Source organism: Bubalus bubalis, chromosome 13 (assembly GCF_019923935.1).
Source record: "Bubalus bubalis isolate 160015118507 breed Murrah chromosome 13, NDDB_SH_1, whole genome shotgun sequence".
In the NCBI taxonomy this organism is placed as follows: domain Eukaryota; kingdom Metazoa; phylum Chordata; class Mammalia; order Artiodactyla; family Bovidae; genus Bubalus; species Bubalus bubalis.
Window position 1 is genome coordinate 9,158,012 of NC_059169.1, and position 17,081 is coordinate 9,175,092.

Consider the following 17,081-nt stretch of genomic DNA (forward strand, 5'->3'; position numbering starts at 1 on the left):
AGGAAACATTGCATCTTTTCATTCAACAGTATCCGACAAGCTATTGTGTTTTACTACATGGCAGAGGGTTTCAGCTAAATCAACTTTTAGTAGTTACTTAAACTACTAACTACAAATAAAATAGCATGGACCCTTGGTATTAAAGTCAAATCCCCTTCCTATCTGTCAAGAGGATACAAGTGCTAGGTAAGGGCAGCCCATCATTTTGTCTCCAGCTGCCCCCACACCACTGCAGCTCCCACTGCTCCATAAACTATTACTCTGCTTGTTCATACTTATGTCCATGCAATCTGTAATGATGTCACCTCATCACTTTCTGTGCCCATGTCCAGCAACCCTACAAATTCCCAAAAGATGACAAGTCTTTTCCGCCTCAAATCTCCTTGTATATCCTCTTTTTTTCTGTAGTTATGTCAACAACCATGAACGTGTGTTCTTGCACCTATGATGAAAAACAGCACCATTTTCATTTTTAGTCTATGCTTTCTGCTGTACATGAATTTATGCTTTATCAGTCTATGGCTAAAGTCTTTGCTCTTGCCTCTCTCTTCTCCATCAGCCATCATCCCAGAGAGTCCATGGGAAACTAATAGCGAGGCTATTTTTCTTTCTAAACACTGGCATTTCTGGCCAACAGCAGGAGTGTCAGTAGGGCCTGGTACACACACATATGAAGGGGAAAATACAATAAAATATGCTGGTCTCATGCTATTTTTGCCTCTCAGATGAGACTTCCTTCATGCAGATATATATCAGAGAGACAGAGAGAGTCAGAGATGAAGAGAAAGTGCTAGAGTGAAATATAGAGAAAGAGACAAGGACTCAGTGTATAATGTCATGTTTTCTGTCTAAATGAGCTGCAATTGGAGTATCTACAGAAAACCTCTTCTTAAGCTGGAGATGGGGCTTCCCTGGTGGCTCAGATGGTAAAGAACCCAGCTGCAATGCAGGAGACCTGGGTTCGATCCCTGGGTTAGGAAGATCCCCTGGAAAAGGGAATGGCTACCCACTCCAGTATTCTTGCCTGGAGAATCCCATGGACAGAGGAGCCTGGCAGGCTACAGTCCATGAGGTCGCAAAGGGTAGGACACGATTGAGTGACTAAGCACACAAGCTGATAGACAAGGATCATTTCTCCAGCAAATTTTAATTTTGTCACTTAAGCTGACATAAAGACCATCCAATGATTTCATCAGTAGTCAAATATAAAAGCTATACATTTTATTCATGGACTTAAAACTATCTCTACATGTATGCACACAAAAATATCACGAGCCGGTGTTATATCACAAGCCTCAGGAACCTGAGGGTTACACTGAAAGAAAACAAGACAATTGCTTACTAAAAGCTTTTCCTAGGAGTCAGTTGTTTTTTTTAAAGACTTGATTAACTTCTTAAAGTAGAATTTCCTTTAAGTAGATTATACTTAAAGTAGTATAATCTCAGAAATCTGCAAAGTTTATTTCCTCTGTCATTATAAGAAATTTATGTAACATGCAGCAGTTCGTTAATCTCATGTAAGGCTTACCATGAGATTAACAAATGATCATAAATCTTCATTCCTCACACCCAAATTCTTTGTATGTTTATAAAATTCAGGACTGATAAGGTTATACTAAAAAATAACTGAGATAGAGGTGAACAGGATTATTAGAATAAATCATGTAAAGCTATACCATATGCAGATATGGAAAATTAAGCAGATATCTTCATAATTCAAGTGAAAGTACTGTAATAAGACATAGTTGGATAACCAAGATAAAATATAAGCCTTAGGACAATACACAGCCCAGGCAATGAACATCATTCTTGGCTTTGTGCAAACTGATGGAGTAAGAAAATCTCTTTTTGAATTGCTTCCCTATTGGGCTGTAGAATCACCTCTCAATGTGAATGATACATGGAAAAATCTAGAATCCTACACAGTGCCATCGCCAGAGGATTTCATGGGAATGTTGGTTGTCTGTGGTCAGAGAGTTTGCACCATGAAATTGCTTTAGCCTCAAACCAACAGAAATAATGACTGGAAAGGTTGAGCATTAAACATTTCCTGTTCTTTCCAGGTCAATGTTTATATTTACACACTCAAATAGACTTTGCTTTGGCAGTGTGTATCAGAAAACACTGGCTCCACACATGTTCCCTTTCTCTTTTTTGATCTGTGATAACTGCAAATGAAATATCAGGAAGACAAACACATCACATGTGTGGGTAGCTTTATCTAATTTCTAATCATTTTGGAACAAGCCCTTTAGCAGAACTGTCTGAGCAGCATCGAGCTTAGGTCACTGGGTGGAAAAAATGAAGGTTCTTCTCTTTGTTTTATCCTCGTTGGTGGTACAGCAAGGACACCAGAGAGAGAGATCCGAGCTGACCTAAAACAAGAGCATCTGGATGACCACAGGAATTGAAGCCTCAATTTGTTTTGTAAACAAAGCGGCAGCTTAGTGACACTTTATGGCCTTCTGGTTCCTCCCCACCCCACTGGCTCCTGATCCTTTCAGGGAAAATACTCCTCTGAAATCACCCATTTGGTATGCAGGATAGGATTCTGTGGACAGTTTGTCTTCAGATTTCAATGAAATAATTAATTACTTATGGATAGAGAGATTAGGCCCGAGGTAAGCAGGTTAAAATGTTTCATAACAGCAGAGAAGAGTGTTCCCAAACTGAAGTGATTCTCACTGCTGTTTACTTTCCTGCCCTGTGCCAGTCTTGGTTGAAACCCTGGGCACAGAGTTGCAGAGAGGGAAGCAGAAGAGAAGGGAACTATTAATATAGTACAAGTGGTAAGAAGGGCTTTCCTTGTGGAGCTCCAAACTCCAGGGCAGGTCTCTATGGGGAGTAATCAGCAGCACAGTCTTTGGCATCAGACAGTACGTGTGTGTGCATAGTCACTCAGTCGTGTCCAACTCTTTGCAACCCTTTGGGCTGTAGCCTTCCAGGCTCCTCTGTCCATGGGATTTTTCAGGCAAGAATACTGGAGTGGGTTGCCATTTTCTGCTCTAGGGGGTCTTCCCGACCCAGGGATCAAACCTGCATCTCCTGCACTGAGACAGGTTCTTTACCCACTGAGCCATCAGGGAAGCCAGGCATGAGACAGACAGGAGTCTAAATTCCATTTAACCCTGGCAAGTCATTTCGGATCCTGGTAAATTACCTATTGAATAAGAAGTACTCATTGCAGCTCTTGACATTAGCAAGCCTGCAATAATTGATACAACAGAAAAATGGACTGAGTAAAGGTTGTCCATAGAAACAATCATGAAAAAAGTTATCTAAGTGTCTGGGGAGGGATAGATTCCAGGCTAATAATCCAATTGGTCTTCAATGTCCCCAATAGCACATGAGAGTATTTACAGGGTTATGGTTCAAAATGGGAAAGAAAACGAAATTAAAACATACAATAGAGAGACTGGGAGAAAAGAGGCAAAATAAAAGCTGAGCAAAGAAGACAGAGTCCAACTAGGACTACTTCAGAACCAGGCAACTGGCTTGTTGCCATAATGATCGGGCTCTTCTCTGGGAACAATGTGATTCTGCATTTAAAAAGTACTAGAAAACAACAACAAAATTCTGTAAAGCAATTATCCTTCAATTAAAAAATAATAAAAAATTAAAGAGAAAAACTCAAAAAATACTAGTCTGCTCTAAATATCATATGATATCACTTGTAAGTGGAATCTAAAAAAATGATACAAATGAATTTATTTACAAAACAGAAATAGATGCACAGACATAGAAAACACACACTGTTACCAAAGGGGATACCAGGGTTAGGGATAAATTAGGATAAATTTGGAGTTTAGGATTAACAGATACACACTACTCTATATAAAATAAACAACAAGAACCTACTGCATAAGACAGGAAACTATATTCAATATCTTATAACAACCTATAATGGAAAATAATCTGAAAAAAATATATATATGCACAAATATATCATCTGAATCACTATGCTGTACGCTTGAAACTAACACAACACTGTAAATAATACTTCAATAAAGTGGTTACAAAATAAAAAGTATAAACAATTTTTCACTGGAAAAGACCCTGATGCCTGGAAAGATTCAAGGCAGGAGGAGAAGGGGACGACAGAGGATGAGATGGTTGGACGGCATCACCGACTCAATGGACATGAGTTTGAGCAAGCTCCAGGAGATGGTGAAGGACAGGGAAGCCTGGCGTGCTGCAGTCCATGGGGTTGCAAAGAGTCAGACACAACTGAGTGACTGAACGACAACAACAAAGGTTTATTAATCTGCTCTGAATGCCTTAGTCTATATTTCCTTATATGAAGTATTTTCCAAATAAACAGGTTCAGCTTAAATGAGTAAACCCAGTATATAAACTCATAGAGATAAAAGTTCAGTGAAACGGGTGACAAAATCAAGTACTTATGTTGTTTTTTGCAAAGTTAATACACATACCTCCACATATTTCTTCTGTTTCATCATCTATGCATTCTCTGTCATCACACTCACAAAATTTACCATAGACAAGTCCATTTCCATCTGAATTATCACATTTACACCTGCCACAGTGACATGTACCTAAACCATTAAGACAAAGCAAAAATTATTTGTTAAATGCATATAAATTATAATTAATGAATTTTAACCTCTCTTTCATGGATAAAGACAATTCCAATCAATTTTATATTCCAATTAGGTTTTACTGTGGGTATGATGAGATGGATAACGACATTCTTTTTTGAGATTATTGTAGCCCATTAGTTACATTTTATAGCACACAGCTATTATGATTGACCTCTAATAGTTTCATGAATGTAAATCTGAACTCCCCAAGAGCAGAGTTACATTATAAATGTCCATCCAATCAATGCATGAATGAATATCTTCTGATTACACCCGGGTCTGAGTGAACTAAAGCATAAAATGCTAAGCTTTGTGAGAAAAGTAACCTTGCTTATCTTCCTCACCAGTTATTTATTCAATGCTTTGTGTAATATTTGAGCTTATTATTTATATAATAAATATTTGTGGCTTCATTATCAAATTTAAATAAATGAAAAACTCAAATGTTCCTAAAAACTTCGTATCTATAGTGTTAAAGGGATACCCATGTCCCTGTTACAAAGGGCCCAGAATGGGTTTTCCTTATGCATGGAGTCCTAGAGCCTCACCAGACTCTCAGGACAGCTCAGGGTGAAACAGAGGCACCACAGCCATCTGGTCTACCACTCTCCACATACCCTGTCAAGTGTAAAAGGATTTGACTACAACCCCTGAGAGTGAGTTCACTGACAATAAAACAGCATTCAAAAGATACTGAGAAGTAGAATGTCCAGTTGAGTAGCTTCCTTTTTAATGCTTATTTTTTAATCTTTAATTGATCATCACATCTGTCTCCACAGAGTAAGACTTTGGCATTCGCTAGATCTCATCCTAGACTCTGGAAATGCAACAGGTGATCGATTCAGCCATAACCTCCTCTTAAAGTTTTATAAGAGTAAAAACCAAAGTGATAAAATAAGTGGAGAAGTGCACAGTGTTGCAGAAACACACAGTAAAGGGATTTATCTGAGACCTGGTGGTCAAAGGGGAATGGCTGGGGAATGGGGAATGGCTCTTAAACTGAGAACTGAAAGCCAATAAAAAATAAGAGCTAAGAGAAGTGAGATGGTGAAGAAGCCCACTTCCAGCAAGAGACAAAAGCAAAAGCTCTGCAGTAAAAGAGGAAATAAGAGGGGGAAAAAATATCTGGTGTATAGTGGAAAATAAAGCGGAGGGTGTCATGAAAGAAAAAAAGGCAACTAATGGTGAAGTTTATGGAAATCTAAAAGGCTGAGCACTGAAGAATTGATGCTTTCAAACTGTGGTACTGGAGAAGACTCTTGAGAGTCCCTTGGACTGCAAGGAGATCAAATCAGTCAATCCTAAAGGAAATCAACCCTGAGTATTCATTGGAAGGACTGATACTGAAGCTCCAATACTTTGGCCACCTGATGGGAAGAGCCGACTCACTGGAAAAGACCCTGATGCAGGCAAGGTTGAAAGCAAAAGGAGAAGGGGGTGGCAGAGGATGAGATAGTTATATAGTATCACCAACTCAATGGACATGAATTTGAGCCAACTCCAGGAGATAGTGAAGGACAGGGGAGCCTAGTCTGCTGCAGTCCATGGGGTTGCGAGGAGTCAGACACAATTTAGCAGCTGAACAACAACAAAGAGGTCACATTAAAGATTTCCAACGTTCATCCAAGAATAATGAGAAGCCACTGAAATATTTCAACAAAGGAGTCATGTGATCAGGCACTCATTTTTACCAAGTTATTCTGGTTGTCACATGGCGAATGCATTGAAATGAGGCAAAGTGGATTTGAAGAAATGTTGGTTCATTAGTCTGCAGGAAAGAAGATAGAGGCTGACCTGCGTTATGGTCATGAGTTTAGAAAAAAGGAAATACACATGGAGATATTTTCAGGAGAAAGAAAAGATGACTCGGTGACTGGTTTTGAGAGGTAAAGGATGGAAAGGAACTAAAGATATGGAAATTTGAATTGAGCTACTGAATATTGGAAATCCTCTATGTGTTGAACCAGACAGAGCATGGATTTAGGACTAAGGAAGCTCTGAAGCTAAATCCAGGTCTTAATCCCCTCTAGCTATACACTTTTGAGGTCATTATTTTTTAATCTCTAACTCTCAAATTCCTTATCTGCAAATAATGTCTACTTCATAGAGCTACTCTGAAGAACAAGTGATAAATATATCACCCTGTCATCTTTCTAAAAACTCTATTGTATCTAGGACATTATAGACTTCCAGAAAATGCTGGGTTCTTTGTCTTCTCCCATTAAGACTTCGAGTACATTAGTCATATTCCCAAATATTTTCTCCAGACACATTTTATATTTATGGATCCCACTGTTTCCTGATTTCCAACCCTCTGTGTGATTCTGTTACACGGGTCACTTCTTTCTCTCACAGTCACAAATAAATGGTGATTTCACAGAACCTGAGCTTGTTATTTTTCCTCCTTGAGAATGCCTGTGTGAATTTTACTTTTATTATATTTCATTTTCTTGTTTTTTTTTTCCCCCCTGGAAACTGTTTTGATTTATAAAAGTTCATTTCTAATCTAATGCTACAATTCATGGGATTGCCTCATCTCTTTTTTTTCCCTAATTATCACCCTTCTTTTTCATTTTCACATTTATTCATATTGTCTTTCATCCATTCACATCTCTATTCATTCATTTTCTCGTTGCTTATTATATCACTGGTGAAGTTGTAGGTGCTATAGGAGATAATAAGAGGAATAAAATTAAAACCAAGTAAATCATAGATCAAGAAGAATGTGCTGGATGATTGATACTTATTACACAATGGATATATGAAACCAGATGACGCAAAGGCATTTGCAACAGATTTGTGATAAATGCTATAAAGATAGCATGAACCTCAGGCTGGATCCGTGAAGGAGGAAAGGCACAGCAAAGGAGTAAGTTTTGAGTTGGCACTTGGTATACAGATAGAATTTCAAGAAAAGGAGATGGAGAAAAGCCTTGTGATGCTGAAGACAGAGTCTGAGCTCAGGAATAAGGATGAAGAATTAAACAACAGTGAAGACTCTGACTTGAGTTTGGAGAAAAGTGTCTGCTACAGGCAGAAAGTATGGGATCCAGAATATTGGTCAAGGATTTTAGAATGCATCTGTTGGAATACCAGGAACACTTTCCGGTTAGGGAGAGAGGTGTACCATCATGAGGATTATGATGCCGTTATTGTTTTCAGGGAAGATGAGAAGGCATAGTCTCTGCTCTGAATTCTACAACTCCTCCCTGACGTCCCCCACAGGCTGGCTCCCTGCAATCCACACATCTGAACCATCCCTGGGTGACGCGGGAAGTTTACAACAGTTCAGAGCCTTCCTGTCTTACTCATCAAGTGGAATTCACAACTGAGGCTCCAAGAAACAGCATATGGAAGCCCCGGCAGACGCGCCAGACTCGTGCACTCATGCTGTGTCAAACCGTGGCTCTTTCTTGGTTGCCAATTAGCTCAGTCTCTAGAATTGGTCTTCTGTCTCATGCTAGATTATTTTAGTTCTGACTTTTCATTCTGCCTAATATAGCTGGCTCTTTCTAGGATGACTCCCTGTCTTGAACACCAGCCTATATCCCTGATGCGATGGTGCAGGAGACTCGCTTTGCTCTGACTCAGCTCTGCAGACTATGCCTTGCCATTCTGTGCCCCTCTGGAGCCACCTTCTGGGACTCCTTTGGTCCCCAGCTCCATCTCCCTCTCCCCCTGTCCTTCGGTCTTCTTCCCCACTCCATACAGCTCCTCTTCCCTTTCTGCTCCAAGCTGCTTCCTGAAAACCACACTGTGGTATGAAGGGGAAAGATCAGTAATAACAACTCAGTTGTTGCTGTTGTCTGTTGCTAAGTCGTATTCGACTCTTAGCAACATCTTCAGTTCAGTTCAGTCACTCAGTCGTGTCCAACTCTTTGCAACCCCAATGGACTGTAGCATGCCATGGACTGCAGCACACCAGGCTCTTCTGTCCTTCACTATTTCCCAGCATTTACTCAAATTCAAGTCCATTGAGTCAGTGATGCCATCCAACCATCTCATCCTCTGCTGCTCCCTTCTCCTTTTGCCTTCAACCTTTCCCAGCATGGGGGTCTTTTCCAACGAGTTAGCTCTTCCCATTAGGTGGCCAAAGTATTAGAACTTCAGCTTCAGCATCAGTCCTTCCAATGAATAGCCAGGGTTTATTTCCTCTAGGATTGACTTGTTTGATCTCCTTGTTGTCCAAGGGATTCAGACTAACACAACTTGTGGGCAGTGGGCCTGAACTAGGCTGGGAGAAGTAGGCATTAAAGAAAGACATGTGAGGACAAGATCCCCAAAGTAAACTTGAAAGGCTAAGAAACTGAGAGGAGAGTAAGAAAGATTGTGTTGTCTGTGAAAATTGTCTAAAGACACATTAAAGGAGTCTGAAGATTTATGACAACCAGATGTAACACTGCCCCTAGACTGGAACAGAGGTGGGGGCGATGCTATAAAAGGCATTGTTGGGTCAGTTGACAAAGCTGGAATATGCACAGTAGATTACATAAAAATACTACATCCATGTTAAAAAATAGAGGTTAAAATATCTTAGAAATGCATTTTATACCTTATCCTACGTGTTTCATCATCTACTAAAACAATTCTGTAAATTTTCTCCTTTTGGATGTGTTGAGATGATGATGTAATGAATCACACGTTTAGATTCCATGATAGTTAAACATTTTAAACTATTAAATAGCTAAATAATTCTTAGTTAAAAGACACAGTCAAACTAATTCTTAGGTGGTTAAAACATATTATTAAATTTTTAATAATTATTAAATGTATTATTATTAAAAAGAAAGAAAAACTGGATTTGAAAATCAATCAATCCAAAAATAGACTACAAAGAAACAACTGAAATCGATTTCAAAACTTATTACCGAAAGAAGTTTAGAAAGCATGAAGTTGAGAGAGAGGAAGAGTGTGTGTGTGTGTGTGTACACGTATGTGTGTTTGGAGGGTGGGTATTGTGAACCAGAAGTAAAAAGATTTTACTAAGAAGAAAGAAAAGAAGGAAGTGCTGGAGAGAAGCCAGGAGAGTGACAGTTAACACCTGACTGTCAGGACTTCTGTCATGGTTCCCGGCTGCACCAGTCACAACTTGCCTTGGAAATAGCCCCGATTACTACTAACAAAACAGCCTACTTCTCTGAATCTTCACAGAGCAATTCCTCTCAAAGGCTGTGGAAAGGTCCCAGCTCTGATTACAAAAGGAGTCCCCCAACCACAGGAACTTCAGGAGGGCAGGTATTCACGTGTCATCAAACCCTGGCCTGGAGCACACAAAGCAAGAACTCATACCCCCAGATCTACTTAACAAGGGGTGCCCAACCTCCGGGATCTAATGCCTGATGATCTGAGATGGAGCTGATGTAATAATAATAGAAATAAAATGCACAATAAATGCAACCCCCTTGAATCATCCCTAAACCATCCATCCCACTCTCAGTCCTTGGAAAAATTTTTCCATGAAACTGGTCCATGGTGACAAAAAGATTAGGGACCACTGTGCTGAAGAACTACCCAGAGAACTTTAAAAACCCACTACAGTTCATATCAGACGCCAAAGCAATGATATCAGAGCCTCCACTGAGGACAGGAGCATTCCCAGTTTCAACCGGGGTTGAGAATATAAACTGACTTTGAGCTGTGTGCTCAACTGTCAAAAGAATATTTAAGTATAGTAATATTGGCTAAACACCATTAAAACCCAAACCATAGTTGTTGCGTTTTATATGATTTGGGTAATTAATTTTAACAGCTCCTCTGTACATTTGTAAGAAAATAGTTTTAAATGACATCTACAAGATAGAAAAATATTTCAGTTAAATAAAACTCGCTGTCACTATCTTCTTCAATGGTTTTCACATTCAGGGCACCTGGAACCTCCGTCAAATTTGAAAAGTTTAGTTCTATATGATGGTAACATATGAATTCAAAGCCCCCTTGATCTGTAACAGAGAACAATTAATTCAGTTTATACAAATCCTTTTTAAAAGAATTAATCTAGCATTTGAAAACATGGCTCACAGTTGACATAAAATGCTGTCAGGGGTTTTTATTCCAGAAAATATCCTGCTTGAAGGAGGCATGTGGAACAGCTGGAGAGCATCAGACTTGCCAGTCTCAGCAAGATGACATTTTTCCCAATTGATTTATCTGAATTTCATTTCAAAAAAAAAAAAAAAAAACCACTCAAAAGCAGTCTCACTCCGAGGTTCAACATTTCTCAACGCCTACATATTTCCATTAAGGACCCAACTTTGATGATTTCATTTGAGGATGCTCTGGGGACAGAATTCTTACCTGCATTAGAGCAGATGATGTCTTGAGAATTCTTGCACATTTGGTTACTCTTTTTCTTGGTCAGGTCACAGTTGGCTGGGTACTGGCAAGCGTCACCAAACCATCCTTCATCACATTTGCATCTGCCACAGTCACACTTACCGTGGCCTGAGAATTTAACAACATCCAGTTAGACTTAGACTGTTCTCCAAAGAATCTTAAGAGTGATGCTGGCTCAGGAATGAACCATAATAAATTCAAACACAAGTATATGACAGCAGCTGGCAGGGGAGGGGGGCGGGCAGCACTATTTATACTCCATACAATGGACTATGGGGGCTTTATTTCCAAAATCAACTTTGATAACTCATGCTAAAAACATTAACTCATAGAGACATTAGGCTAGATAATTAACCAGAGGTCTAAAAAACACTTGATCAGAAAATTTAGCACTAAAAACGTCCACCAGGCACTTGCACATTTAAGACACAAAAACCCAATAAAAATTGTTTCCATTTAGCTGCATTTTATAACACAAAAGACCACAAACTCTAAGTAAGGAATCTTAGATAAAATTCTACTAAACACTGGCCTTATATTTATTTGAATTTCATATGCAATAAATTGTATAGATATATTAAATATATATATATCTATATATTTATAATTTTCCCACCTTGGGATAAGATTAATGTATACTTATTGTATACATAACTATGAAAAATAAGTATACATTTTGTTTCCTGATGGGAAAATTTGGTTCAGGAGTCAAAAGGATAAGAGTCATAGCCATCCACCTTCACAAAAGTTTCTCAACCTTTCATTCTCTCAAATCAACATTTTGCTGTTTTTATTTTTGAGGTCATTAATTTTATCAAGTCTTGTTTGAAGAAGCCAGCTAATGTTTTCATTGACTGCATATTAGACAGAAGTGCAATACACATACAATCCTTGGTCTTTGTCCTCAAGGGATTTACAAACTGCAAAGTCAAGGCTAATATGCAAAGAGGATTGTGTTATGTTCAGCCAGAACTGTTTGTTGTATGAAGTTGAAGGGTGTAGTCTACGACCTACAGAAGAGGAGAAAGATTTTCTGGACTTCTTTGACCTTTAACTGGGCTTTGAAAGGTGAGCAGAGTTTGAATGGGTTGCAGGGAGAATAAAGAAGAAGGTGCTAGTCACTCAGTCTTGTCCGACTCTTTGTGACCCCATGGACTGTAGCCCACCAGGATCCTCTGTCCATGGAATTCTTCAGGCAAGAATACTGGAGTGGGTTGCCATTTCCTTCTCCAGGGGATCTTCCTGACCCAAGGATCGAACCCTGGTCTCCTGCACTGCAGGCAGACTCTTTACCATCCGAGCCACCAGGGAGAGAGTATTCGTATATTATTCAAGATGACAATGCTATGTCTTAGTACCTATCTCAGGCACTATGAATTTCTTATAGGCCACAATGAAACGGAATCATTGATCTGGGGCCAACAGTCATTCGAGGCGGAGGCCAAAATCCACATGATGAGGTACAGATGGTCGGTCCGAGTGGATGGCTCAAAGGCATGCCACGTGGGCATGTCTGGCAGAGCCCGGGTCTCTGATCGGCTCTGACTTTAAAACTCCTCTGCATGTGGCCCAGTCCATGTAAGGGTCTCTATTCCTGTTGCATTTTTTGAATTAATTATTCTGTTTTACAAACAACACCTTGCCTGCCTAATTGCAATTCATTTTATCCAGTGCATGTTACTTTGTCAAACTGATCGTATCATCTTGCATCCCTGTCTGGTCCTACATGATGCTATCAATCTCAGCCAACTTGGTATCACTGACAAGCATAAGCGATCTCCCCTGCCAACCATCCAGTCTATTTATGAACATATTGAGCCAAATTCTTAAAGTGGCTAAACCTCTTGTGGTGAATTAAGAATCTCGGTCACTGTAACGATTCTTTAATAATATTAGTGTATTAGGTTAAACAATGTGAAATAGCTACTTTTAAAATAAATTTATTTATTTTTAATTGAAGGATAAGTGCTTTACAATATTGTGTTGCTTTCTGCCGTACACCAACATGGATCAGTCATAGGTACACATACATCCCCTCTCTCCAGAATCTCCCTCTCACCCCATCCCACCCCTCTAGGTTGTCACAGAGCAACAGGTTTGAGCTCCCTGCATCATACAGCAAAGAAATAGCCACTTCTATAAATTAAATGTCAGCTATTTCTTATGGTTCATCCCAATAATGAAAGCCCAATATCAACTATGAAAAAAATAAGAATGATTTAGAAGGCAAGAAAGTATCTAGAAAAAGAGTACATCTTTTATATTGGGTGGAAGATCTTAAACTCCAAACTAAGGTATATATGACAGAGGTGGGTACTGGTTTGTGGGTCAAAGGTTACAGACTTTTTAAAATGGAGATTTGGAAAAATAAAGGAAAAATAAGCACAATGTACAGATGATACTAAAAGCCTCATTCATCTCACAATGACTCCATAAAGCATCAGTAGAAGCTATATTTTAGGTGCTTATACCCCAGAGTTATTAGTACATGGAGGTGCAATTTCAGAAACTTCTTCCATAAAAGGCTCTATGATAAAATAAACATGGAAAGAGACATGCTATATTCTTCTCTTAGCGTGTCATGATATACACCAGCACACTGAAGCCCACCAGCGGTCCTTTCAAGAAAAAGCTATTTAACTTTATTTAGAATACACAATTTTTTTTATTAGGGGGCCCCTTTTCCTCACATCTTATGTTAACATCTTAGGCACACACTGCCAGGTAATGTGTTTTCAGCTTTTCCTTAAGCATCTGACTGCAGGCAAAGATGACAGCCAAGGTAGGATAGGGTCATCTGCTTTTATGTTTTATCTAAACTTCATGCCCGGTAGGGTCTTCTTGATTCGCTTTCCTCCATTTAGGAAAGCGCATGGGAGTAGACTATTTTTACTGTCAAAAATTACCAAGGAATAGCCTATATAACTATCAGGAGATAAGTGCACAATGTTTTTAGAAAGAAAAGAATCTTTAAATAAGTCCCACTCTTTGAAAGGGAAAGTGTCACTCAGTCATGTCCGACTCTTTGCGACCCCTTGGACTGTAGCCCTGTATAGGCTCTCTGTCCCTGGAGTTCTCCAGGCAAGAATACTGGAGTGGGTAACCATTCCCTTCTCCGGGGGATCTTCCCGACCCAGGAATCAAACCTGGGTCTCCTGTGTTGCAGGAAGATTCTTCACCGTCTGAGCCGCCAGGGAAGATCCTCTTTACCCAAGGTTAAAGAACTTTGGCCAACCTCAGGGAATGAGGCTGCTGTATTATCGAAGCAAGGTAATCTCCACTGTAGTGTCAACAACGTGGCTTCGCCGAACATCCCGTTTGGCAAAACACTTTATCCACTGTGTGCTAGTTTGCTGCAGCTGTCATCCAAAGTACCACAAACTGAAAGGCTTAAAACAACAAAAATTTCCTCACTCCCAGCTCTAGTGCCCCCAAACTGACATCAAGATGCCAACGGTCTGAATCCTTCTAGAGGATCTGCCAGAGACATGCTCCCATTCCTGTCTCCCATCTACTGGTGGCTGCCTGCAGTCCTGGTGCTCCTTGTCTGAGCAAGCTTTCCTTGCTCTGCTTCTGTCTTCATGTGGTTTCTCCTCTGTGTGTCTGTGTCTTCAAATCTTTCTCCTTATAAGTGCACGGGTCACTGGATTTAGAGTCCCTCAGACTTCTGGAGGACCGCATCTTAATTACATCTTCAAAGACTGTCTTCCCAAATGTCACATTCAAGGCACTGGGTGGAGGGATTTCACCCATCCTTTAGTGGGGCATAATTTAATCCTCAAGAGCTGCAAGTAATAGATCCTGATTACCCTCTTTCCTACCTAGATGGAATATTTAAAAGCAGAGACATCACTTTGCCAGTAAAGGTCCATAAAATTAAAGCTATGGTTTCTGTAACAGTCACATAAGGTTGTGAGAGTTGGACCATAAAGAAGGCTGAGCGCAGAAGAGTTTATCTTTCAAACTGTGGTGCTGGAGAAGACTCTTGAGAGTCTCTTGGACTGCAAGGAGATCAAACCATAAATCCTAACAGAAATTAACCCTGAATATTCATTGGAAGGACTGGTGCTGAAGCTGAAGCTCCAATAGTTTGACCACCTGATGCAAAGAACTGACTCACTGGAAAAGACCCTGATACTGGGAAAGATTGAAGATACAAGAAGGGGATAACAGAGGAGGAGATGGTTAAATGGCATCACTGACTCAACGGATTTGAGTTTGAGCAAAATCCAGGAGATGGTAAAGGACAGGGAAGCCTGGCATGCTGCAGTCCATGGGGTCACAAAGAGTCAGACACGACTTAGCCACTGAACTGAACTACATATTCACACATAGGATGTGGTCTTTTTATTCCCTCTTAGATATGAAAATAAATGGCTAGAGCTGAGAGCAGCTCCCCCGTCCCCATTTCTGTGCTACACTAGGAGGGCCTGAGAATTCCCACCGACCGCCCGGCTCAGGTCCACGTGTGCTTCCACAGCTCTGCTAGCCCCTCTTCTCCCCCACTCCTCCCACAGTCGAGGTCCCTGATCACCCCCAGTCCCAGGACATCTGCACCACCCCAGACTGGGGGGAAAGCCACAGCAGGCTCTGGAAGACATGTGAAGATCTTTGTGATAGAAGGTCCTGGTCCCAGTCTCCTTGGGCTAGGGGGGCAGAGGTGGAATGGACTACTACTCAGCCATGAGAAAGAAGGCGATCCTGGCATTTGGAACAACATGAAGGGACCTGAGGGCAAAATGCAAAGTGAAATAAGTCAGATGGAGAAAGAGAAATAGTGCATAATTTCACTTACACATGGAACCTGAAAATAACGAGCCAAGCAAAAAAACAAGCCAAAAACCAAACTCATAAAAAAAGAGGTTTGTGCTCAACAGAGCGGGAACAGAGAATTGGATGAAGGTGGTCAAAAGGTACAGACTTCCAGTTGTATGAGGAATAAGCACCAGTATGTCACATACAATACGATGACCCCAGTTAATATACATTGGGCTTCCCTGGTGGCTCAGATGGTAAAGAATCTGCCTCCAATCTGCAGGAGACCCATGTTCAGTCCCTGGGTTGGGAAGATCCTCTGGAGAAGGGAAGGGAAACCCCCTTCAGTATTCTTGCCTAGAGAATCCCCATGGACAGAGGAGCCTGGCGGCTACAGTCCATGGGGTTGCAAAGAGTCGGACACAACTGAGTGACTAAGCGCGTGTGCACACACACACACACATACACACACAATGAAGCAGTGGTCCTCAATCTTTTTGGCACTAGGTACCAATTTTGTGGAGGACAATTTTTCCACTGACCAGGGCAGGGAGTGTTTTCAGGACGATTCAAGATTATTACATTTATTGTGCACTTTATTTCTACTATTATTACATCAGGTCAACTTAAGATTATCAAGCATTAAATTCTGGAGGTTGGGGACCCTGATGTACAGTATATTCAAAAGTTAAGGAAGTCAATCCTAAGAGTTCTCATGACAAAGAGAAAACAACATTCTCTTCTTTCTTTGTATTTCTATGAGATGACAGATGTTAACCAAAGTTATTGTGGCTATTATTTATATGTAAATTATTATGCTGCACACCTTAAGTTTACATAATGCCATGTCAACTGTATCTTAATAAAGCTGGAAATAAATCTTGATTATTAATTACTACCCCATCATTACCACTGAAAATAATTTTTCATCTATAGGAGGATAGATGTTAAAAAATTATTCTCTATGCATGTCAGATACACTGCTACAGCCACACAGTAACCTTGAAATAGACTGTTTTAATCTGAGAACTCAGTTGGCCCTGCAAATCTAACTTCCTGTTGCTTAGTTGCCAAGTTGTGTCTGACTCTTTGCAACCTCATGGACCATAGCCCACTAGGTTCCTCTGTCCATGGGATTTCCCAGGCAAGAATACTGGAGTAGGTTGCCATTTCCTTCTCCAGGATATCTTCTCAACCCAGGGATCGACCCCTCATCTCCTGCATTGGCAGGCAGACCCTTTATACTGAGCCACCTGGGAAGCCCATAGATCTACTTGCTTTGGTCAAAAAGGTAAACTTGCAAGACCAGCATTGTATCCTAATATCCGATGGACTCAAACAAGCTCATTTAATAATGGACACACTCAATTTTTCTCCTGTTCTTTCTAAGCC

General features: G+C 40.3%; 1 protein-coding gene across 2 annotated transcripts in view; it reads right to left on the reverse strand.

Annotated features, from left to right (window-relative positions):
• The window catches only part of ITGBL1 (integrin subunit beta like 1), a 236,348-nt gene that overhangs the window by 126,915 nt on the left and 92,352 nt on the right, over positions 1-17,081 (reverse strand). For both annotated transcript variants that reach the window (XM_006042244.4, XM_044927092.2), the window contains 2 exons: positions 10,896-11,042; positions 4,434-4,556 (listed from right to left, as the gene is read on the reverse strand). In XM_006042244.4, coding sequence (XP_006042306.2) covers positions 4,434-4,556; positions 10,896-11,042 — 270 coding nt within the window. The remainder of the gene's footprint in view (positions 1-4,433; positions 4,557-10,895; positions 11,043-17,081) is intronic.